Raw genomic sequence first — 26,452 nt, 5'->3', positions numbered from 1 at the left:
GTCTGTAAAGGATATGGAGCCTTGATCAGACAAACTTGTGGTTGACATCATGTGTATCGATCCACACAATCGGATCGATATCCAGTCAATCAACCCCCGACCCTGACAGCAAAGACAAATGGATCGGACATAACTAGGTTGTCATCTCTAATAATAGGCATATGTTACATTGTATAACATAGTGACTGGGTTTAGTTTTACGCCGCTTTTAGCAATATTCCAGCAATATCACGACGGGGGGGCTCCGAAATTGGCTTCACACATTGAACCCATGTGGAGAATCGAACCCGGGGGTCCTGCGTAACGAGCGAACGCTTTAACAGCTAGGCCACCCCACTGCATAATATAGAAACAGAGAGATGTACACACGAAAACAATATACATGTATACGAATCGGGTAATTAAAAAAATGCAGATTTTTCAACTGAATGGAGAGCACATTTGTTTTGCATTTAGAGCTGTGGACTCGATGAAATTGAAGACAAGGGGCGTCATCATATATGATGATTAATCATCAACAATATATAATAATTAAACAGCGCACAGCCCGTATGACTAATGCAAGTCGTAACAACTCTGTTGACACAGAATAGAGAGAGCAGCTGGACCAGCACACAACCGAAAGAAGGCGTGGCTACTTTGCATTCCTTGCCTCGCCTCCGCGTTGCCTTGGGAAGTCAGATCGCATGCATGTCAGCTTCTCAATTAAAATATTTTTACGTCGGCTGTTCAAAAAATCATTTGATCAATCTAATCACATGTCGGGCAGCAACTTGACTGAACAACAAACCACAAACACTAGCCCAACATTTGTATATGACACTGCACATGGCAACGACCGTTAATGTTATAAGCGACATGGTCACGTGACCGTCCGTCAGAAGCATTTCGTTCCGGTATTTTTCGTTTGTAGTTGAGGGAGAAGTGTTAGGTTATTAAAGGAAAATGGCCATATTTACTGACAGGTTACCGGATAACCCTAATCTAGATATTCGCTATGGCTATTCCATGATGATATCGACCATAGTCTTCTTTTTTATTGTCAACCTAGTGATCAGCTTCGTCGGTGCACCCAAATCTGTTCGAGACGATGTGTGGAAATGGAGAAACTTACTTGTTTCGTGGGTACATGCTTTGATTTGCTCCGTGTGGGACCTGAGCAGGTAAGATCGGACAAGTCTTGGCCGCTTTTGTTTGTGCTGCCATTTCAGATATAAGTTCCCTCTGTTCTATAGGTTTCTCAACTTCTGTTCGTCAGTCGACGGTATCGATTGTCGGATGCAACAAGTTCAGTCGAAGCGTGAGCTAAGTAAACTTCACGACTGGCCTTTATCAAATACAATCAGTTGCATTGTAATATCCGTAAGCTGTTCCTTAAAATGTTATATGATTATTGACCATTGCTATAATAAGCATGTCCATGATTATATTTTGCATCATACGAACCAAATATTTATAAAAAACGCGCACCTGAAATCGGGCCAAAGAACAGGAAGTCGATTTGAAACCACTTTGACAGGTGTATAATTTACTTGGGTCATCTAGAGTGTGGATATATAAGGTAAATAGTTTATGAACGCCAAGGGCCTCGCTAAATAGATAAATAGAATGATTAACTGCTTGACAGGTTTCTTTGTATCAGCGATCGCTGATCAATGACTTGAGGATTTTCAGTAGTATTTAATATGAGTCAATATAGACAGGTAGTTAAATGAGTAGATCTGTGTTGTTGATATATGTTGGTATTGTAAATATGTTGGATGTGATACAGTTGATATATGTTGGAAGTGATACGGATGATATATGCTGGTAATGATATCGATGATATATGTTGATAATATTGATATGGGTGATAATTGATATACAGAACCGTAACCTAAATTCGTGGATATAGCCTTGATTCATGGATCACGATAATTGCCATACTATCTCGTAAATTAAGTCTTTATGACGTCACGAAGCAGTACATTTGATGTACACACAATGCCACGCCTCCTCGCTGAGAAAAATGTTCTGAATCTCTGCATTGCACGTGAATACAATAAATCTAATTGTCCAGCACTGAGATAAATAGACCAAGATCACTGATGCCACTATAAAACCAAATTTTTATTTTTACAAAATGTCAAGGACAAAAGTTACCGTTAGCACCACCCTTCTCACATCTCGTCTGCTTTCCCAGTGTCAATACTTACTGCAATGGGATGTCGTACATAGTGATGTATTGTCACCGACTATGTTATTTACGAAAGAAGGTGACATCACATTTTGTGTGCACACGAATGGGTGATGCTTGCAAATGACTTCGGTAAACAAACGTTCATTCACGAGTGAAATATTAGGCATTTTCAATTTGCTGAATCAGTGAATTTAATAGTCAATGAGTATACAAAATGAAATCGTGCATTTAAACTATGATTTTCACCGCACTTCCCTCATATCAATGAATCAAGGTTATGTGAGTGTACAGTGTTTAAACTAGAACAAAATGCCAGGCTGCCATTAGGACTTAAGACTGCAAATAAAATGACGTTTAAATTTATTGCAAGCCATAAAGAAAATAACAAATCTATAATTATTGGTTTGACACATAATCTACTTGCAAACGGTCATGCCCTTAATAATTAATTTGAAGCACACGTTGCATGTATGTCATAACTGCATGTCATTATCATTAGATGTTGATTTTAAAATTTAACTTGTTCAATTTACAAATTTATATACAATTAGTATCATGTATCATTGTTATGCTTTAATAATTTCCCCCTGTGATTCTAGGAGTGAGTGAGTTTAGTTTTACGCCACACTCAGCAATATTCCAGATATATGGCGTCGGTCTGTAAATAATCGAGTCTGGACCAGACAATCCAGTAATCAACAGCATGTGCATCGATCTGCGCAATTGGGAACCGATGACATAAGTCAACCAAGCCAGCGAGCCTGACCACCCGATCCCGTTAGTGGCCTGTTACGACAAGCATGGGTTACTGAAGGCTCATTCTAACCCGGACATTCACGGGTGTGATTCTAGGAGAGAACCTACCCTGTTTGCAAGAGGAATCTTGTCAGAATCAGAGACTTGCATCAGAACTTGTCATTGTACCCTAAAACATAAATTATAGACATAATATGATTAATAGTAGTCAGTGGACCGTTTGGTCCAGACTTGATTGTGTTCAGTCTCTGATACATAAATTATAGATATAGTGTCATAGTGTCGTTTGGTCCAGATTTGATTGTGTTCAGTCCCTGATACATAAATTATAGATATAGTGTCATTGTGTCGTTTGGTCCAGACTTGATTGTGTTCAGTCCCTGATACATAAATTATAGATATAGTGTCATTGTGTCGTTTGGTCCAGACTTGATTGTGTTCAGTCCCTGATACATAAATTATAGATATAGTGTCATTGTGTCGTTTGGTCCAGACTTGATTGTCTACAGTGAGTGAGTTGCATTTTATGCCACTGGTAGCAATATTCCATTAATATCATTATCACGGGACAGCGGATGTGTTTAAACACATTGTATCTGTGTGGGTTTCTGACGTGATGAGCAACTGCTTTAACCATTGCAATTTGCACCCACCATTGATTGTGTACAGAATGCAGTTGGATAGCTGGATTATTTCTCAATTTCTTTCTCTAATCAAAGATCCAAGGTCATCCTATTGCAGATTATGTTACAATAACCTTTCATCTGACCGATCAGAGTGTTGTCTAATGGTAAGGTCTGACTCTGATAAGGGTATATCAGATATGAGAAACCCAGAGTATATTGAACCATCTCTTTGGTTCACTTAGTTTGAGACAATAAAATTCGACTGTAGTACTCTACCAAAATTACTACTTATTCCAGTGACTGCCTCCGTGGTGTAGTGGTTAGAGCGTCCGCCCGGAGAGCGGAAAGTTGCGGGTTCGATCCCCGACTGCGTCATACCAAAAGACGTTAAAATATGGTACTTGTTGGTCCCTGCCTGGTGCTCGGCATTAATGGGTACAACAAGGACTGGTCGGCTCGGGAGTCAGTATAATGTGTCTGAGTGGGGTATTCATGCTTCACTGCGGCATGGTATCTCAGTGGGCTAGCACTATAAAACCAGCTTAAGTCTGGGCTAGTACAAGCAGCCTCACATAAATATACACACGCATGCACATCGTCATATGAGCGAAATATTCTCAAGCACGACGTTAAACCCACTTTCACCTCACCTCACCTCACCTCACCTCACTTATTCCAGTAGAGGCAGTATGGTAGCCTTGTGGTTAAAGCTCATCATGGTGAAGATTTGAGTTCATTCCCCATATATGTACAATGTGTGAAGCCCATTTCTGGTGTTCCCTGCCATGATATTGCTGAAATATTGCTAAAAGAGGCGTAAAACCATATTCACTCACTCGCTTTTTCCAGCAAAATACAACTGAGGTGCTGTAGTTTACTGTGCAGAGTTACCTACCTTAGACAAGCCAGGATCCTATGATCCTGAATTTGCTTTAACTTTGATACTTGGTTTGTCTGCACCTTTGAATCTTTGCAAACATCACAATCTGGGAGAGTAGGAATTACCATTTGCAGTGGACCCGTGAAGATACGGGTTAAAATTGGTCTACAGCAACCGATGCTTGTCGTAAGAGGCTACTTACGGGATTGGGTGATCAGGCTCGCGGACTTGGTTGACATATGTCATCGTACCCCAATTGCATAGATCGATTCTCATGCTGCTGATCACTGAATTGTATGATCCAGACTCGATTATTTACAGACTGCTGCTATATAGCTGGAATATTACTGAGAGCGGCGTTAACCAACCAACCAACCATTTGCAGCAGAAAGGGCCAGGTATTCCATTGAACAGATAGCATTGGGCATGGGGGCACATTACACAGTCCACATTGAATCTGACACTGGCACTGTAGTCGATCACTTTAGTGTATTAATTGTGATATATTAGCTTTCCATGATGTTTAGTCATTAGTTTCCATGCTGTTTCCTGATGTCAAGCTGTGCAGTTAACCACTATGTAATTGTTCCATATGTTTACAACTAACACCTTGCATATTGGAAGGCAACAAACGCACACGACTGGATTCAGGTCACGTGATCAGCAGGGTTTGTAAGTCATGTCTACACGCACTAATACATGTAGGATATGGTCCGAAAAATCACTTTTGTTTTTGCATTTAGTGGTGAATGCCTCCAACCAGCTCCATGTGCAAACATATTCGCAACCTTTTGGACCATATACAACTGAGGTGGCGGGGTAGCCTAGTGGTTAAAGCATTCTCTTGTCATGCCAAAGACCTTGGTTCAATTCCCTACATGGGTACAATGTGTGAAGCCCATTTCTGGTGTCCCCATTGGTTGAAATATATGTGTAACGCCCCAGTCTGAAAATTGGACACACTGTGGTATTGCTAGAGTATTGCTAAAAGTGGCATAAAACTAAACTCAATCACTCACCATATTCAACTTGAACAAAATCCTTTTAAAAATACAAGGATAACTAATGTAGTAGGTGTAAAATGGAGGTGCACAGACACTGGACAGTCTCTTTGATTTTGTTGAAAGTCAACAGGAATCATGTTAGTGTTAGCTTGTTTCTGTAGCATCAAAATCATGTGCAGTCAAAATTACGTCTTGAAATAGAAGTGTACATCATTGTCACTATTCTCTCAAAAGATGTTTTCTGTCTGTGACTTTTATTATGATTTAAAACAAAGTCAGACGATTGTTTGCTGAAGATTGGTCATGTGCATTCAATATGAAAGCATCTAATAGTCTGAATAATGAACAGGAGCTTTCCAAAAGTATTCAAATAAAGTTCACCCTCCAATAGTCTGAATATTGAATAGAAGCCCTCAGTCAAATAGTATTGAACCAAAGTTCACCCTCCAATAGTCTGAATATTGAATAGAAGCCCTCAGTCAAATAGTATTGAACCAAAGTTCACCCTCCAATAGTCTGAATATTGAACAGAAGCCCTCAGTCAAATAGTATTGAACCAAAGTTCACCCTCCAATAGTCTGAATATTGAACAGAAGCCCTCAGTCAAATAGTATTGAACCAAAGTTCACCTTCTCAATAGTCTGAATATTGAACAGAAGCCCTCAGTCAAATAGTATTGAACCAAAGTTCACCCCTCAGTCCAATAGTCTGAATATTGAATAGAAGCCCTCAGTCAAATAGTATTGAACCAAAGTTCACCCTCCAATAGTCTGAATATTGAATAGAAGCCCTCAGTCAAATAGTATTGAACCAAAGTTCACCCTCCAATAGTCTGAATATTGAACAGAAGCCCTCAGTCAAATAGTATTGAACCAAAGTTCACCCTCCAATAGTCTGAATATTGAAAGAAGCCCTCAGTCAAATAGTATTTAACCAAAGTTCACCCTCCAATAGTCTGAATATTGAACAGAAGCCCTCAGTCAAATAGTATTGAACCAAAGTTCACCTTCCAATAGTCTGAATATTGAACAGAAGCCCTCAGTCAAATAGTATTGAACCAAAGTTCACCTTCCAATAGTCTGAATATTGAACAGAAGCCCTCAGTCAAATAGTATTGAACCAAAGTTCACCCTCCAATAGTCTGAATATTGAACAGAAGCCCTCAGTCAAATAGTATTGAACCAAAGTTCACCCTCCAATAGTCTGAATATTGAAAGAAGCCATCCACTACTTCACTCTTGATAAGTGTCATATTATGTTTCTCAGAATCCATCATGGCATTAAGTATTTAGTTGGTCAAACTGCTGATTTGATCCTTGAAACTACTATTTGCAACACTTTGGGGTTGGCATCTCTGGTTCATAACTATGATAACAGAAAAGTGCTTGACCATTGTTAGCTGGAATTTAGTGGTATATAACTGTTTGCCATCAGGTTGTTCCTGCACTAAATTCTCCCCTGCTGTGTCTGATGTTGGGTGTTTTTGTTCCAGTTTTATCCTGTACCCGGAGATGTTCAAGGACCTGCTCGTGTACAGCAACTACTACCAGTACTACTTAGTGGCCTTCTCCACAGGTAAACATGCACATTGAGTATTTATGTCGGTCAGAGATGACCTACCTACCTGAAGCACACATGGCACACATGCTGCTACCTTCAGTTTGTTCAAAATTTGTCTTAGTTCTTGCATCGGTGGACCGCCTCCATGGTGTAGTGGCTAGAGCGTCCGCCTGTTGAGCGGAAGGTCACGGGTTCCATGCCCGACCGCGTCATACCAAAAGACGTTAAAATATGGTACTTGTTGGTCCCTGCCTGGCGCTCAGCATTAATGGGTACAACACGGACTGGTCGGCTCGGATTCAGTATAATGTGTCTGAGTGGGGTATTCATGCTTCACTGAGGCATGGTATCTCAGTGGGCTAGCACTATAAAACCAGCTTAAGTCTGGGCTAGTACAAGCAGCCGCATATACACACATGCACGTCGTCATATGAGCGAAATATTCTCAAGCACGACGTAAAACCCAATTTCACCTCACCTCACCTTGCATCAGTGAATGGGTACCCAGTGGGATAAGATGGTCTTATGACTGTTGACATTCTAGTGCCTCACAGCTTGGGTTAATTGGGTTTGTTCAGATTGTTCACAAGTGCCTCTGTTCACCCAGCAGTGAATGGGTACCTGGTGGGATGTGATGGTCTTATGGCTGTTAACCTTCAAGTGCTTAAAGTGGCCTTCACACGACAAACTAAAGTTTGACAACGCATAATGTCAAACTCGAGTTTGAGAGTGAACATTCCAACTACTCGCCACCAACACCATTTTCAGAGTTGTCAAACTGTTGTCGAGAAATAGAATCGGCGTCTATTCTCACAAACTTTTCCATCAAACTTTCAAACTTGTCAAACTCGAGTTTGACGTCTGAAGTGTTGTCAAACTCGTGTTGTTCAGAAACAACCAATCACAGTCAACGAAATTGTCATTCAGTGACCGCACTGATAGAGACATGGCGCTCAACACGAAAGTTTGACAACCTGTGTTTTACGTTTAAACATTTTAACATTTCAACAACATCTGTTGTCAAACTTTAGTTTACCATGTGAAGGCCACGTAACAGGCAGCTTGGGTTAATTGGGTTAATAATGTCTGTGTTTTGCGCATATTTTGTCCTTGAAGTCACTGAGCATCTTTGAGGTGGATATTAGGCACCACTGTTCTGTTTCATGTGCGAAACAGCTCTTTATTTCTTACCCATCTATCGACTAAACCTAGTCTGGTGGTTTATTTTCTTGCGTAATTTATATAAATGACCAGTCTAAAAACTATTATCCGGTTTGGACCAGTTTGCAGGTTTCAGGCGGCATTGCCGAATATTCAGGAATCCTCATCATTTTGAGTAATATAGGAGTAACACAGCAACGAGCGATTTTTTACCCTCAACCTTCACCACCTCCTCCACCTACCTTTAACATCTTGTAAATAAAAGGGTTCGCTATCCACAATAACCACTTTACGAATGTATCATATATTATATTATATACCAGTATTAAGCATGCAGTCAAGCACCATTGTGTGAAGTTGAATGGACCTACGTTAACGTTTTGTGATGTTCAACTCATTTCAAAATAGACTACAGAAGTAATATGCTTTTACTTTGTGTCAACTGTTGTGTTGAAGTTGAAGGTGGGGGTAGCCTAGTGGTTAAAGCATTTGCTTGTCAAACTGAAGACCCAGGTTCAATTTTCCACATGGGTACACAGTATTGTTGGAAATTGCTAACAACAGCGTAAAACCATACTCACTCACTCAGAGTTGACCAGCATAAATATATCAAGTTATTTCAAATATTCTACACAACACAACTGAAAGTGGAATATGACCAAGCTTTTACTTAAGGAAGACTAAATTGTCACATCAAAGTTCATTGTTTGATTGTAAACACAACTTACAAGGAAAGAAGGAAACCCCCAAACACGACTTGATCCAATTTGTTTCATCCTAATGGACCAGGAGTCTTTCAACGTAAATGATGTCGAGAAAGGAGGATTTACACTGGCTATACAAGATAGTGGAAACTAGGGCTGCAACGAATACACTATGTGGCGAATATGATACGTATCATGAATATTGGGTAACGAATACGAATAATTATTCAGAAATACAATATTGTAGTTAAGTGATTGATGTACAATATGGAACGCCCATAATATTGTCACTGCAATAATCAGTGATCTCATGACACTCAAATTTGGTATGTAATAGTTATAATCGACAGTACCATGTGCAGTCTTGGCAAACTAACATGACTTGCACTACTGCAATGCTAGTACGTGTTCCATTCTTGCATATCTCTCTTTGGAAAGGACATAAGGGTTCAAGTAAAACTTGCTATCTTAAAAAAATCGTAAATATTCGTTAATATTCGGTTCTGGTGACCACGAATAAAGAATTGAATTCATGAAGGGCTACGGTTCGATTCACTGAATATGCGAGTGAATCGTTACAGCCTTAGTGGAAACTGCCATGTGTTTTTAACTCCCTTGAATCTAAATTATTGGATTTAGCAAGTTTAGCTAGAAGAAACCAGGAATCCAGAATGTCCAGGAGGTGGCAAGCAAGGGTGCTCAAGGTGTATTCTGCCACAGAATCCTTTCGTGTGGGAATGGAAATGGAAAAGTAGGGTGCATGGGTCTACCTGGGTTCCATTCTGATCCAGGAATCCTTAGGTGGTTATTGTAAGGAAGTATGGTCGCCTGGATCTACCTGGGTCCCAGTCTCACCCAGAAGTCCTCTTGTCTTTGTGCCAACTGATTACTTACAGTCATGCAAAAACCAACAAGGTCAAAGCTATTTGTCTGGGACGCACTGACTGATCAATATGTTAGGTAATCAATACTGATACTATCGCATGTTAAAACATTTTGCCAATGTAACACCAAGGTTTTGTTTTACCAGCCATGGTGACAGTTGTTGTAGCAACAAAACCCAACTGGCGTGTCATTCATTACTCCAGGCAGTGCACACAGCCTGTTTCTACCATATTGCTGACCATGCATAAGATAGTAATAACGACTATAACCTTGGGGTACCATGGATCTGCGATTACGATCATGCAATGGTTGAGAAAATAACTGAGTTTTTTAGTTGTCATAATGTTACACCAGATTGCCTGAGCAGTGTTGTTGGAAATCCCACATCTGACATAGCATTAGGGCCTAATGGTATAGAACAATGTTATTGGAGACTGTTTCACTGCATCCAGCCGCCTCTATTGACTTGGCTGCTATGTGGGTGAAATATTGCTGAGTGTGGCGTAAAACTAAAGTCACTCTATTGCCTAGGGGAGGTGGGGTAGCCTAGTGGTTAAAGCGTTCGCTCATCACGCTGAAGACCTGGGTTCGATTTCCAACGTGTGTACAATGTGTGAAGCCCATTTGTGGTGTCCCCCGCCGTGATATTGATGGAATATTGCTGTGAGTGAGTGAGTGAGTTTGGTTTTACGCGACTTTTTGCAATATTCCAGCAATATCACGGCGGGGGACACCACAAATGGGCTTCAAACATTGTGCCCATGTGGGTATTGCTAAAAGCGGCGTAAAACTAAATTCACTCACTCACCCTATTGCCAAATTTCGAAATGTTTTTCAATAGCTCTGTAAATGTCGCACAAATGCTCCCTCCTAAAAAAAGACAGAAAAAAAATTCTGCCCTAAAAGCCTGTTTGAATACATGGCAAATGGCAAACCTTGTGTCATTGTACTGCTCTTTGAACAAGAAATGATTTTGGAAGAGGCTGAAACATCGTACCTCTCCATGAGCGGGATTGACTGCAAAAAATTATATGACCAGGGTTTTATGGAATGTGCGCCCACTAGGCACAAATGTAAGGAATAGACACAGAGGGACGCACAATATTTTCACTGTACCCACACGTCTTTGCTATGTGTTTGGTTGTTTCTTTCAGAGCAGTTACATGCATCATTTCACTCATCAGTCAATATGATCAATGATTCATTCCAGGCTCTACATGCTCTAAAGAAATTATCAAACGCATAGCCTCTACACTGTTACTTAATAGTACCCTCATATTGCCTGCAAGGACCCTAAAACTAATAGACCGCCTCTGTGGTGTAGTGGTTAGAGTGTCCACCTCGAGAGCCTGGTTGCGGGGTTCGATCCCGTAATCATTAAAATATGGTACTTGTTGGTCCTTGCCTGGCGCTCGGCATTGATGGGTACAACAAGGACTGGTCGGCTCGGAGTCAGTATAATGTGTCTGGGTGGGGTATTCATGCTTCACTGCGGGATGGTATCTCAGTGGGCTAGCACTATAAAACCAGCTTCGGTCTGGGCTAGTACAAGCAGCCGCACATACACATACACACGCATGCACGTCGTCATATGAGCGAAATATTCTCAAGCACGACGTAAAACCCAATTTCACCTCACCTCACCTTAAAACTAAAAATTAGGGGTTCCCAGGACCTTTAGTCATGTTTGTGAGTCGGGATAGACCCCTGATATGACTGCCTTGTGAATGGATTCTGAAGTTTCTTCATTGTACTGACCTGCTTGCATGGTTACTTTATTTATTAACGTCTTTAATGAGTTGCTAGTCAACTCAACTTGAGATGTACTCGATAGGGCAGGTGGAGACCTGAGTGTCTTTACCAGTCAGATATATATGGAATATTCCAGGGAGATTCATTTAGTCCTTTGCTTATTTGTGTGTCTGTAAATCACTGAGCTTTCTGCTCAATGGAGAGGAGGGTTACCATCCCAGACCTCCTCAGCACAGATCCCCAACACCGCTTTCTCATCTCCTTATCTTAATCATGTTAATGACATCGAGCTCCTTGCGTTAGGAGACACCTATTTGAAAGAACAGTTTTTCCTTGTTGAGTCCTTTTGAGATAGGTATGACATGGAATACTCTTTAACTGAAACGCTGTCCACCCGGACTGTTGAAAATTGAAATTTTATAAATTCGATGTTTCGGGTATTACGTAAGGAGGTAGTTCAGCGTTCACACTATTGCGTTCGACGCTCCAGGCATTAAGGAAAACAAAATACATTATACAGTACATTCTTTATTGTGGCCACTGTGCTACAATATACAGTGTACACTGCTCACAGACCCTTGATTCACATCATAGTCATCCCAAGTGAGCCCAGTCTGATCAGCATACTTCATTATGGAAATCTCTTGTCTCTGAAGCTGGTCCTTGAGAGGCTGAAGCCTTCTGTCAAGCTCACGGTAGCAGCGCTTCCTTGCTGGTGCACGTCTGTGGCCAAACACTTGTGCAAGTGCAAGGTGGGCCTCCACAAAGGTCTGCTCTCTCTTCAACACACGGACATGCTCATAGATGTTGGAATGACATTTCACACTGATATTGTTCAAACGATGATGCCAACCTTCTAGATTATTGTTCAGGCGACGGCCATGATTCAGGAATTGGTTCCTCAGCTCCTTCTTCCACTAATTTGGTCCATCCATCCATGTCTCTGTGATGTAGTCCATAAATCTGGTGATAGCAACGATTTGAGGAGCATCGGCAACAGCCTGGACCCAAACATCATCAACTTGATCAACAGGCGCCAAAGCTAGTGAAAACGGCACGTCGTACAAGTCGTCGCAAGTCATCACACTCTTTGTACTCAGTCACTAGGCCAAGTTTCTGGATACATCTCCAAACACACTGAGAGTAGTGACAGTAACATCCACGTAGTTGTGACGTAGGAAACAATGTCGACACGGCGTTGTGTGCGGCCTTCTCAAAATCCCTCTGAATGATGTCTGGAGATAAGCGGAAGCCACGTTGTGCTGCTGCTACTTTCAGTAGGCGGAATGCTCTGGCATATGGCTCCTCTTTTTTTTTGTCAGGCAGAAGGAAGTACATGGGAGCATAAATGTGGCCTTGCACCTCAGTATGACACGATTACAGCTGGTGAAACACAGAGGAGGCAGAGTAGAAAGTCCCATCAGCATTGATAATATCTGAGTCGCATAGAAGCTCAAGATTGGTAGCAGTGGCGAAGAGAAGGATGCAACTGTTGCCTCCATCATCGGCGATGAGGAACTCTCCAGTTTCAGTCTGGCACCACGCTCCCTCAAGTAGGGTGGTGGCTCTACTCTTGGGTAGCTTGGGAATGGTCTTGTGTCTCGCTCGGTACATGGATTTTCATCGAAGATCGCGTTGTTGTCTCTGTCTTGAAGCGTTAGAGCGGTGAATGAGCGTAGACTTAAATTGGTCGACATGAAGCAGGAAGGCATGGTTGTGAAGATGGTTTCGGAAACTGGATAGGACGTCATCTCTAGTCTGAAGGGTAGCCTTGCAAGTTTTCTCCACACAGCGCCAGTATGTGACGTCATTCTTTTCCTTGTTCTTCTTGTACTTGTAACCTCCATGATGTAACTTTCTGTGACTGTAGACGTTCTCTTTGAAGGGAACCTGAACCTGCGCATTTGCCATATTGACATCGTTTATGTTACTTACCTAGCTTATATAGTTACATATGTATCCGTGAGAAGGAAATCAGACAAATCTAGTTAACTAGAAACCCTTTTCTCATTTCAATAACAATAGTAGTCGTGTCTTCTCCCTCGTTAATAAGAGTAGAGCGGAATAGTGCAGTCTTTCTGCTATTCGCAGGTTCATGTTCTCCAAGGCAGTCGACACTCCGAGTGTTATGAAAATGCATTACATGAGGTAAATCTGCATTGAATAAGCTTTCAGAAAATATTAAAATCATGTTTCTGTGAAATTGGCACATAGGTAAAAATTGTTGTCACAAACTGGCTACTTTTGCTCGTGATTGCTAGAGCCGTCTCAGGTACGTGTAACGGGGCTGTGAGGACGATTTGTTTGTCTATGACGAGCAGTGGGAGAAAAGTAGACATGTTTCAACGCGATTGATGTATTGAAGTATTAATTGATGTATTGTCTAAACCTGTTTTTGATTATATGAACTGGTGAATAATAAAGAGATAATGAGCCATGTTTGACCAGCAAGTTGCGTCATGATATTTTTGCGAGCTCAATTCATTCGCAATTTTCGCAAAAACATCACGCTCGCAAAAATTTCATGGTTTACTGTATCCTTGAGAAATACATGGTAACTCTGGGGCTGAATAGGTCTCGGCACACTTGCTGGCCACCTCGTGGAGGTTATTGACAGGATAGGTCTCGGCACACTTGCTGGCCACCTAGTGGAGGTTATTGACAGGATAGGTCTCAGCACACTTGCTGGCCACCTCGTGGAGGTTATTGGCAGGATACATCCAACTACACGTAATGAGAATGGATTGAAATGATACAGACTGGCAACAATGTGCCAGCTGTCACATGTATTGTGCAGCTTGAGGCTGTCTGCATCACCTGAGTCTGAAGACGAGTCGCAAATTGAAATCAAACATTTCACAAAGGTGTGTGAATTTTCACAGATTTCAACATGTTTAAATCAAAATAAAATTGTTCAACGCTTAGTTTAACATTATTGCTTTGAATGCAGGAATTAAATTTTATGAAAAGAAACCATCGAATTTAGGAAAATGAGAATTTAAATAATTTTCATAGTATTTTGTAGAACAAAATAACATTTGTTTCCAGTTTGCCTGCCAAAGGCCCTTAGTTTGGGATCAGGGCGGAGGGGTAGCATGGTGGTTAAAGCGTTGGCTTGTCACGCCGAAGACCCGGGTTTGAATCCCCACATGGGTACAATGTGTGAAGCCCATTTCTGGTGTCCCCCGCCGTGATGTTGCCGGAATATTGCTAAAAGCGGCTTAAAACCAAACTCAGTCAGTCAGTAGTTTGCGATCACATAAAACCCTGCCTTGTTACTGGCTGCTTTGGCGGTTGTGTAACCTAATGGTTAAAGCATCCGCTCGTCACACTTAAGAACCGCGTTCGATTCCCCGCGTGGATACAATGTGTGAACCCCGTTTCTGGTGTCCCCTGCTGTGATATTGCTGGAATATTGCTAAATGCGGTGTAAAACCAAACTCACTCACTCAGTACTGGTTGCTCGCATGCAAGGAAATACCTTTGTTTAAACATGGTCAGACAGCTGGATATCATTGTTACTATTGCGCAAGATTCAAGGGCGAGTGATCTCTGATACATAGCAACAGCTGACCAAACTACCTGCGAATTTGGACTGTGTGTTCAGCAGATTTCATGACCAGGTGAAATACCTCTCCTTAATTAGACACAGTATAAAGATCAAAGGTATTTCATGTACATGTAACAAATAAACAACGACGAGGACTAATTAACTTTGCTTTCAGTATTGTTTTACAACCTTTACACCATTGGAGATGTGCTCTTAATCACTGAATATATAAATAATTGAGATGCTTCAGGCTGGGGAATGTCAAGGACTTTCACTTACCACTCTTTGAGTGTAGTGTTGTTGGAATTTATATCAGAAACGATTTGTGTCATCAATGCATATGTCTGAGACTTGTAACCATGGAAACATCAGGAATTATGAGAGAGATTTCTTAGTGGGCTACCATTTTTGCCTTACTAGCTACAGAGCAACTTTGCAACACTAGTGTTTTCCATACTAGGAAAAATGAAACATTTCTTAGCTTGTCTTACATAATTACTTTTACTTTGAGTCTGTTTAAACAATATAGACAATTTGATGGCAGTTTGTGTCATCTTAAAGTCCTTGGTTCAGATGTACTGAACAACCTTAGCCGACGCTTAAGTATGGGAGATTGCCTTGTATTACTGGGTTCTCTGTGCTATCTGCAAAAAAGCCTTAACCCTTTGACTGAAATACGCATGGGAGTATGGGAGTCACAAATATCTTAGCACTAAAATCATGTTAACCAAAACACTTTGTGTCAAAACGTTATGGTTTCAGTGTTAAAAATATACCTTGATAAACCCCAGAGATGATGATGATGATGATGATGGAACTTACAGTGAATACAAAGGCTAAATCACTATCTCAGGGTCTCCCAGATACTGTCTATCCAAACTTCTATAAGTGGCATTCAGAAGGCTACATGTTTTTATGAAACTCATTTTTCTGGTGGTAAGAAAACAACATTGTATCACAAGTGTTTAATGCAACTAAATAGATGAGATTATTTACCTCTTCAGTTCTAATTTTTATTTGCTAGGGATTGTATTATATGCAGGGATTAAGATTACATCGCGTATCCCTCTCAGAAACAGACGGAAATTTCAATCAGCTGTGCACACGTTTCCAGCGATCTACCGGTGATTTGAAATGAAATGAATTCTGATGTAGTGAGCATGCAAATCAAGCACTCAATCGATCTGTGCACGTACACGTACACGTAAAATAATGTAAAAAAATATGGAAACATTATCACTGTATAATCCATAAAAATAAACCACTTGATTGAGAAATTGAATAATGAGGTTGTCAGTGTTGACATAAAGCAGGAGGCAGACATCTAAATTGCAACTACTTCCTTAACTCGCTGATATTAATGTGAAATTAAAGACAAACTGAAATAATTCTATTTGTTTGCACTCTTAAATTCCACAGGGTACACCTGTTGTGAGTGGACAATGGCAAATACCGTATTTTCTCTGGTAGGTCCAGGGCTCCGTTCCTCAAAGCGATCGTAGCGCTACGACAGTCGTAAATCTATGTTAAAGTATGAGAGTTACAATCATCTTAGCACTGTGGTCGCTTTGATCATTGAATACTCTGTCATAAAAATAGAAGCCTATTTCATTTAACGATAGATCTTTATTATGCTTTTTTTACTGTGATACTTTGATGATTAACCTTGAGCATAAGGTGCTGTAAAGAGTGTGGGTGTCTTCAGTTGGGGCCTCACTACAAAAGGAACAACTGAACTGATAGTCTGCACTTTAATACTGGATAGTAAAATGAACATTTTGTCCAAAAATTGCACACAGAGGTTATGGCCAAAATAAACATAAAACAAGTAATTTTTCTTGAATTTACCTCAATTACTTGATTGAGAGTGGAAAGCGTTTCATATCAGGTATCTGTATAAATTGTTACATTTGTGCTAACCGATTTCCCAAATCATGTCTCCAATGTCTCGTATTTAACTGAGCTTAGGGGCGGTGGGGTAGTCTAGTGGTTAAAGCGTTGGCTCGTCACGCCGAAGACCCGGGTTCGAATCCCCACATGGGTACAATGAGTGAAGCCCATTTCTGGTGTCCCCCGCCGTGATATTGCTGGAATATTGCTAAAAGCGGTGTAAAACCAAACTCAGCCAGTCAGTCAGTAACTGAGCTTAATTTGTATACTTTAATCGGCAAATATCAGCGTGATGCCAAATTAAAAAAAAACATTTCTGAAAAATAATGTTCAAATTTGTCATTAAAAAATTGTAGTGTAATGACTCTTTCCTATTATATGACAGTGGAATTTTTGATCTGGAGGTAGTGAGTTGCTACTGTGCCAGCATTAAACAGTAAGCACTGAGCCTCAAATACATGCTGAGTCAAGGTTGGACACACATTGATAGAGACCTGGGCCCTGTTTCACAAAGCTCTCATAGCGCTATGACTATCGTAAGTCAATGTTACAGTATAGGAGGTAGGAATGCTACGAGGAAAGTTACGAGATCTTAGGCTTACAAGAGCTTTGTGAAACAGGGCCCTGGCATCTAATAGAGGAAATACTGTATGTTTCTACCCTTGGTTTATCTGCTGTGGTGTATGGCTATAGATATGTACACAGTAGTCTGGTAGAGCAGTCAGTGTACTCAAGGTAGGTCATTGAGCCAAGGCTGAAAACACCCTCTAAAGTTCATTGGAATGCTCCAAGGTAATCTAGGCCTCAGTACTTTGGAATTCACCTTTGACCTGGGTAAAGGTAACTGCGGTTGCCAGGGGTGTCAGAAGAGCATGTTTGAATAACCGGAGGTGGGTGGTGGGGTAACATTTGTTTCCAGTTTGCCTGCCAAAGGCCCTTAGTTTGGGATCATGGCGGTGGGGTTGCCTGGTGGTTAAAGCGTTGGCTCATCACGCTGAAGACCCGGGTTTGATTCCCCACATGGGTACAATGTGTGAAGCCCATTTCTGGTGTCCCCTGCTGTGATATTGCTGGAGTATTGCTAAAAGCGGCATAAGACTATACTCACTTGCTCATTTCAGGAGAATGTAACTGTGAAACTGACACTGTCAGTATAGGGAAAGAATATTTTAAGGATTATAGGATTCTAAGGAACCATTGAGGTTTCAGTCTGGTTATGAGATTATAACTGTTGTTAAAACAATGTCAGATAAATGTCAATTGAAACATGGTCAAGTGTGTTCATAGTGAAAGCCTTTAATAGTCTCAATATTAAACAGAAGCCTGCAGTAGTTTTCAATGAAAGTTCACCCTTCAATAGTTTTTCAGCTAAATATCAACACGTCCTTTTATAGTTATAGTTTGATCTGCAACAGATCTACTTGAAGATGTAATTTTGTATGATGATGATCATGATCTCATAGATACAAGCTTTCCTGTCTCCTTTTGACTCGTATCCACAGCTGCGTCATACCAAAAGACGTTAAAATATGGTACTTGTTGGTCCCTGTCTGGTGCTCGGCATTAATGGGTACAACAAGGACTGGTCGGCTCGGAGTCAGTATAATGTGTCTGGGTGGGGTATTAATGCTTAGCTGCGGCATGGTATCTCAGTGGGCTAGCACTATAAAACCAGCTTATGTCTAGGGTAGTGCAAGCAGCCACACGTACACATGCATGTACGTCGTCATGTGAGGAAAATAATCTTAAGTACGACGTTAAACCCCATTTCACCTCACCTCAGTCAACTTTTGACTCTTAAACAAAGTGAAATAAATGACCCTATAGTATCTGAAATACACAATGCCGTTTTAGAAAGTGGTCAAATGTAACATGTTATATTTGGGATTACTTTCTTAGTAAAGTACAGATTCTAGTTATTTTGGGGTGAGTCCCGTCCGGGATTCCTATAGTATCTGTGCATGTGCATATTGGCTGGCCATTAGTTTATAACATGTTTTGAATGGGATTTGTTTTAAGTTGGATATGGTCCTCAAAGTCAGTATTGATGTTACATGTGAAGCTTGTTCTCTAACAGCCTTGAACTAGACCCAAGTGCAAGAGTAGTCTTGACTTTTCTCTCGTGACATATCGTGTAAAGGATCTTGTAAATACTTCATTGTGAACTGCACGCATGGATCTCTGAACAGAAAACATTTCTGTCAATTGCAAATGGATTTGATTCATGTTTTAAAAGTGGTTCAACAATGGTAAAGTATTCAGCATTAATTAAAAACAACCGAATGCTCAAACTGTGTCACAGATGTGTTTTAAATGTTAAATTTGTTATAGCTAGATCCACAAGTGATTGAGGGAGACATGGAAAACAGTGTGTTTATCGCCATTCTACCTTACAAAAGATTGCATGGACCATCGGATACTTTCATATCACTATAGTTAATCTGTCATACCAGACCAGTTCCTTTGAATTGTATATGAAAATCAATCATGCCATTCCTAAATACAAAGTCAGAGGGTAGCCAAGTGGTTAAAGCATCTGCTTGTCATGCTGAAGACCCGGGTTCAATTCCCCACATTGGTACAATGTGTGAAGCCCCTTTCTGGTGTCCCCTGCCATGATTTTGCTGAAATATTGGTAAAAGCAATGTAAAGCAATGGTTGCTCACTCACTCACTCACTCACTCACTCACTCACTCACTCACTCACTCACTCACTCACTCACTCACTCACTCACTCACTCACTCACTCACTCACTCACTCACTCACTCACTCACTCACTCACTCACTCGATTGCAAATTCTTTAGCACTTGGTATCAGGGACATTTGACTTCATGACTTGGATTCACGTTTGAGAAAGTTGCAGACCAGTGAATCAAGGAAACTCAAAGTCACGATTAGTTTTGGATGTGGTGCTAGTTCAAGGCCATTTGCAAAATAATCATGACTAAGGCCTTTATCCTGCTTAAAACATGTTAAAATGAAGTCCTTTTTAAAACGTGCATAGATACTTGAGGGTAGTTTTTGTTTAAGAGTTTGTTTTATTTGATCATGTGCATTCAAAATTGGATCCTCAAATATGTGTACATCATAGTGTCTTTTTTCTGAAAAAAACCCAACAAACCTACCAACGATCAATTATAGCATGAACATCTGTTGCAGCACAATCAGACCATTGGAAGGTGAACTTTTATTGAAATTATCTGGGGGCCTCTGTTGAATATTCAGGTGTTTTTTATGAATGTGCGTGTCCAATCTTCAATTAACATTGATCTGACTTTGTTTGTGTGCTGGCAATTGGGTGCCTGACACTGAGGGTATGGGGTCAAATTCCGGATGGGACTCAACCCACCAAAAGTACTAGAATCTGTACTTTACTGAGAAAGTGTAATCCCAATTATTATCCATATGGTGAAACATAACCAGTGTCATAAATATCATATGTGCACTGAAGCCCATTTCTGGTGTCCCCCGCCGTGATATTGCTGGAATATTGCTAAAAGCGGAGTAAAACCAAACTCAGTCAGTCAGTCAGTCATATGTGCACATATTACTTTTGCCTAGCAACCATTGTTTCTGTGTTTCGTTGTCTGTGACGTCATTAAACAATTAAACGTGACGTCAATGAACTGGCTGTCAAACTTGCTTATGGTGTTTTACTCCACAAATGTACATGAATAAAATGGATAATAAAGAAATTATTACACTTGCAAGTGTGTCACACAACTTATACGAAACTTGTGCTAAATTTTGTATTGCCTGAGCCAAAGCGAGGTCTTGTCATACCAAAAGACGTTAAAATATGGTCCTTGTTGGTCCCTGCCTGGCACTCGTCATTAATGGGTACAACAAGGACTAGTCGGCTCCTAGTCAGTATAATGTGTCTGAGTGGGGTATTCATGCTTCACTGCGGCATGGTATCTCAGTGAACTAGCACTATAAAACCAGCTGAAGTCTGGGCTAGTACAAGCACCCACACATACACATGCATGCATGTCGTCATATGAGCGAAATATTCTTAAGTACAATGTTCAACTCCATTTCACCACCCCACATATGTTATATTTTTTTTTTCACTCTTAGGATTCTTGGAATGAATGAATGTTTGGATGACTTCAGACCAGTTCTAACACCTTTAATTGTTTTCCTCCCACAGGTTACTTCACATATGACTTCCTGGACATGATCTACAACAACAAGATCTTCAAGATGTGGGAGGTCACTCTTCACCATTTAGCTGTAAGTCCGGCTCTGTAAACCTGCCGACTGCCTCCGTGGTGTAGTGGTTTGAGCGTCCGCCCGGAGCGCGGAAGGTCGCTGGTTCGATCCCCGACCGCGTCATACCAAAAGACGTTTAAATATGGTACTTGTTGGTCCCTGCCTGACACTCGGCATTAATGGGTACAACAAGGACTGGTCGGCTCGGATTCAGTATAATGTGTCTGAGTGGGGTATTCATGCTTCACTGTGGCATGGATATGGTACTTGTTGGTCCCTGCCTGGCACTTTCGTCATTAATGGGTACAACAAGGACTGGTCAACTCGGATTCAGTATAATGTGTCTGAGTGGGGTATTCATGCTTCACTGCGGCATGGTATCTCAGTGAACTAGCACTATAAAACCAGCTTCAGTCTGGGCTAGTACAAGCACCCACACATACACATGCATGCATGTCGTCATATGAGCGAAATATTCTTAAGTACAATGTTCAACTCCAGTTCACCACCTCACATATGTTATATATTTTTTTCACTCTTAGGATTCTTGGAATGAATGAATGAATGATGAATGGATGACTTCAGACCAGTTCTAACACCTTCAATTGTTTGGACATGATCTCCCACAAGGTTACTTCACATTTAGCTGTAAGTGACTTCCTCCGTGGTGTACATGATCTACAACAGTACAAGTGTCTGAGTGGGGTATTCATGCTTCACTGTGGCATGGTATCTCAGTGGGCTAGCACTATAAAACCAGCTTCAGTCTGGGCTAGTACAAGCAGCCGCACATACACGTACACACGCATGCACGTCGTCATATGAGTGAAATATTCTCAAGCACGACGTTAAACCCAATTTCACCTCACCTCACCTGTAAGCCTGCCTGTTAACCTTGGGATGTTCCAGGCACAATTTGGGCAGAAGAGGTCAACTAGCATTCCACATGCTGTTTCTGCTTCAGAATAGGTCCCAGGTTCTTCATGTCTGTCTTAGGACTGACTAAAATGAAGAGCAAGTGGTTTGGCACTGTAACTTGGCACTTTGTGTGTCATTGGTTTGTACCTTGTATCAGCAACAGATTTGACTAGCCCAGACTTGATCATGTTGTGCAACATAAAACAACATTCATTCACTGATCCTTCTGGTACATCCCTGGTGGAATAGGTCATCCTTTTGGATATTCTGTGTTGGATAGGTGATCTTCTTGTGTATCCTTCCTGGGATAGGTCATTCTTGTAGGATATCTGAGACTGGATAGGTCTTTCTTGTAGGATGTCCTAGACTCAATACATCATTCTTGTAAGATGTCCTAGACTGAATAGGTCATTCTTGTAGGATGTCCTAGACTGGATAGGTCATCCTTGTAGGATGTCCTAGACTGGATAGGTCATTCTTGTAGGATGTCCTAGATTGGATGGGTGATTCTTGTAGGATGTTCAAGACTGGATAGATAATTCTTGTAGGATATCCCAGACTGGATAGTTCATTCTTGTAGGATATCCCAGACTGGATAGGTCATTCTTGTAGGATGTCCTAGACTGGATAGGTCATTCTTGTAGGATGTCCTAGGTGGGATGGGTCATTCTTGTAGGATGTCCTAGATTGGATGGGTGACTCTTGTAGGATATCCCAGACTGGATAGTTCATTCTTGTAGGGTGTCCTAGAGTGGATAGGTCATTCTTGTAGGATGTCCTAGACTGGATAGGTCATTCTTATAGGATGTCCTAGACTGGATAGGTCATTCTTGTAGGATGTCCTAGATTGGATGGGTGATTCTTGTAGGATACCCCAGACTGGATAGATAATTCTTGTAGGATATCCCAGACTGGATAGGTCATTCTTGTAGGATATCCCAGACTGGATAGGTCATTCTTGTAGGATGTCCTAGACTGGATAGGTCATTCTTGTAGGATGTCTTAGATTGGATGGGTGACTCTTGTAGGATATCCCAGACTGGATAGTTCATTCTTGTAGGATATCCCAGACTGGATAGTTCATTCTTGTAGGATGTCCTAGAGTGGATAGGTCATCCTTGTAGGATGTCCTAGACTGGATAGGTCATTCTTGTAGGATTTCCTAGACTGGATAGGTCTTTCTTGTAGGATGCCCTAGACTGGATAGATCATTCTTGTAGGATGTCCTAGACTGGATAGGTCATTCTTGTAGGATGTCCTAGACTGGATAGGTCATTCTTGTAGGATGTCCTAGATTGGATGGATGACTGTTGTAGGATATCCCAGACTGGATAGGTCTTTTTTGTAGGATATCCCAGACTGGATAGTTCATTCTTGTAGGATGTCCTAGACTGGATAGGTCATTCTTGTAGGATGTCCTAGACTGGATAGGTCATTCTTGTAGGATGTCCTAGACTGGATAGGTGATTCTTGTAGGATGTCCTAGATTGGATGGGTGATTCTTGTAGGATGTTCAAGACTGGATAGATAATTCTTGTAGGATGTCCTAGACTGGATAGGTCATTCTTGTAGGATGTCCTAGACTGGATAGGTCATTCTTGTAGGATGTCCTAGATTGGATGGATGACTGTTGTAGGATATCCCAGACTGGATAGGTCATTCTTGTAGGATATCCCAGACTGGATAGTTCATTCTTGTAGGATGTCCTAGAGTGGATAGGTCATTCTTGTAGGATGTCCTAGACTGGAAAGGTCGTTCTTGTAGGATGTCCTAGACTGGATAGGTCATTTTTGTAGGATATCCCAGACTGAATAGGTCATTCTTGTCGGATATCCCAGACTGGATAGGTCATTCTTGTAGGATGTCCTAGACTGGATAGGTCATTCTTGTAGGTTATCCTAGACTGGATAGGTCATTCTTGTAAGATATCACAGCTTAGACAGGCCATTCTTGATAGACTAGATAGGTCATTTGTGTGGGACGTATCAGGCTTTATGGACAATTCTTGTGTGATCTAATTTCATATTTTGTTAAGTATGCACATTGCAGCTGAAAATAGATAGAAATTTGTTGAAGTATTCACATTTTTGTTTTAACCATGATAATGGTTAATTTGTATCATACATAAATGCTGAAATGTATCAGTATAATACATAAATGATACATTATAACACACACATTCTGAAATGTGTCATATGGTAACCAAAACCGTAAACGCTTGTTTATATTAATGGATTTGAGTTTAAGGACAAAAACTGCTTGTTTATTGCATGGAGCGACGTTTGGTGTAAGAATGGTGTAAGAATCTACTCAGAAACACTGCTCTATGCAATAAACAAAAGGTTTTTATCCTTAATGCTTGTATGCTTCATTATTGACTTCAAACTTTTAGAATGCCTTCTTTGTTTGGCATATTTAGAAGTTGGTGAATCGGCCAAGGAGAAAACTTTATGGATGAACAACTTCTTTATTCAGGTGATGCCACGTTTAGATACAGATTCAACGATACAAGAATCTTTATCGAAACGTTGCATCATGTGAATAAAGAAGTTGTTCATCGATAAAGTTTTTTCCTTATTATTTTATAATGCCGATCAAACAAGTATTGTATACATTTACAGGTGATCTCCATGTTCTGGTACAACATGCATTACCGCGTGGCTATAGCCTTCAACATGGTGGCTCTCCTGGCCGAAGTCAACTCCTTCTGGCTTCACTCCAGGAAGCTGCTGCAGATGATCCAGATAAGATTTGAAAACTGGATCTACAAGTTCGTTGCCTTCATGAACCTCGTCACGTTTGCTATATTTCGAGGATTGTCCCTAGTGTCCATTACGATCGGGATGTGCTTCTGGTACGAGCGGGTGACTGCCTTATATTACTTCAGCCTGGGGTCGTCCATGGTCGTCATGAACGTTATAAACCCCATTCTCTTCTGGAGGCTTTTGAAGAGTGATTTTCTACGGACAAATCGGAGGGAGCCTAAAGTGGAAAAATGTGCTGTCAATGGCCATGGGAATAACAATGTCAAGGTTATGCATGAACATGTGAACTAATCGTATATAATTGCAGTATTTTAATATCATAATGTATGTATGATATTCTTGTGTCAAAATGGACTATTTTCTGATGTCATGTTACATTTGTGAATCACACATATGTTTTTTATCTCATACGCCATGATGTGCCCACGAGTTGTTTAAGCCAGGGTTCACAAATTTCATAAGCTCGTTGGTAGGGAGGTATGCGGTATCTCTTCTGCAACTAATGCCAAGATTAGATTCTGTTTCATAACTTCAAGGCTCAAGATCTCATTCAAACTCGGAAAACATAAATTTACTTGTGATGCAAATGTATACAATACCTTAAAATATTGGTTTTTAGAACTTTTAGATATCTTTCTGATTCATTCAAGAAAAGGTTTTCTTATAGTTTTAAGTGATATTTTGCTCTTAGCAATTTTTGACAAAATTATCAAAAGCCATTTACAGATTTTTTAAGCATTTTAAAGTGTTTTTTAAAAGCGAATTGAACTAAAATACTTCACTGCACACTGAAAGACTAGAATATAGCAAGAAATGGTCAGTGTATTCTTCACCGTGAATGTTCTGATAGTTTTCCTGAAACAATTCAGGAAGTGATGGATTTTGAATTGTCATCGTCTTCAATGGATATGTGATCTGTAATCTCATTAAAATCGGATATATCACTCCAATATGATAACTTTCTGGGTCAAGAGATGAGAATACCTCCATGGAGGGTTGTGTAGGGTGAAACCCGATTGAACATTGTTCGTCCAGTGTAAATGAAAGATGCACTAGTAAATCAGATGTTAGATTTGTAAAACAATGCAGCTTTCTTCAAAACAAAATAAAATCCTTACAGGACAGTAATAGTTCTCTGATTGTGCATCTGTTTGTGTGACACTCACATGAAATGAGATCTCATAACTGTAATTCTGTGGCCTTTTTTATTTTCATTCAGAACTGACCGCCTATGATCATTTTCGAGATGCAGAATTCAGATATACACTGCAGTGAATAATTCACTTTCGCTGAAGGTGTTGTGGGCACAGGTACTACAGATATACCCCAGTATGTTTCTGTATACAGAAATGTACCTTAAAACAAAGTCTGAATGCTTAAACATTAGTGGTGGTCCGATTAATTGAAATAATCGAAGATTGGTAGCAGTGCCTAAACGACCAAGCAATTGATTGTGTTTTCTCATAATCAAACACAACCAATTTTGGAACACTTGTATTCGTCAACAATATTTTACACAAGGTTGGTTTTGTCTGTGTTATTAAATTTACATTTCATAAGCACTACAAGCTCGTTCCAAGTCATGATTGAATCTATCTTAAAGAAT

The 26,452-nt window shown here is 40.5% G+C and overlaps 1 protein-coding gene across 1 annotated transcript; it reads left to right on the top strand.

Moving 5' to 3' along the window:
* The first annotated feature begins 873 nt into the window (after positions 1-873).
* Positions 874-25,970, top strand: LOC124268760 (TLC domain-containing protein 2-like). Its single transcript, XM_046703789.1, has 4 exons — positions 874-1,163; positions 6,938-7,020; positions 21,102-21,184; positions 24,703-25,970. The coding sequence occupies exons 1-4, from the start codon at positions 946-948 to the stop codon at positions 25,135-25,137; spliced, it is 819 nt and encodes a 272-aa protein (XP_046559745.1). The 5' UTR covers positions 874-945; the 3' UTR covers positions 25,138-25,970.
* Positions 25,971-26,452: the final 482 nt, after the last annotated feature.

Source organism: Haliotis rubra, unplaced genomic scaffold (assembly GCF_003918875.1).
Source record: "Haliotis rubra isolate DU_JTF1 unplaced genomic scaffold, ASM391887v1 Scf101, whole genome shotgun sequence".
NCBI lineage: Eukaryota > Metazoa > Mollusca > Gastropoda > Lepetellida > Haliotidae > Haliotis > Haliotis rubra.
This window is presented reverse-complemented; position numbering and strand designations above follow the sequence as displayed.

Excerpts from the sequence above, each read along its gene's own strand:
- LOC124268760 (XM_046703789.1), top strand. The coding sequence starts at position 946 with ATGGCCATATTTACTGACAGGTTACCGGATAACCCTAATCTAGATATT. Across the intron at positions 1,164-6,937 it reads TCCGTGTGGGACCTGAGCAG|TTTTATCCTGTACCCGGAGA; the intron begins GTAAGATCGGAC and ends TTTTTGTTCCAG. Across the intron at positions 21,185-24,702 it reads TCACTCTTCACCATTTAGCT|GTGATCTCCATGTTCTGGTA; the intron begins GTAAGTCCGGCT and ends ATACATTTACAG.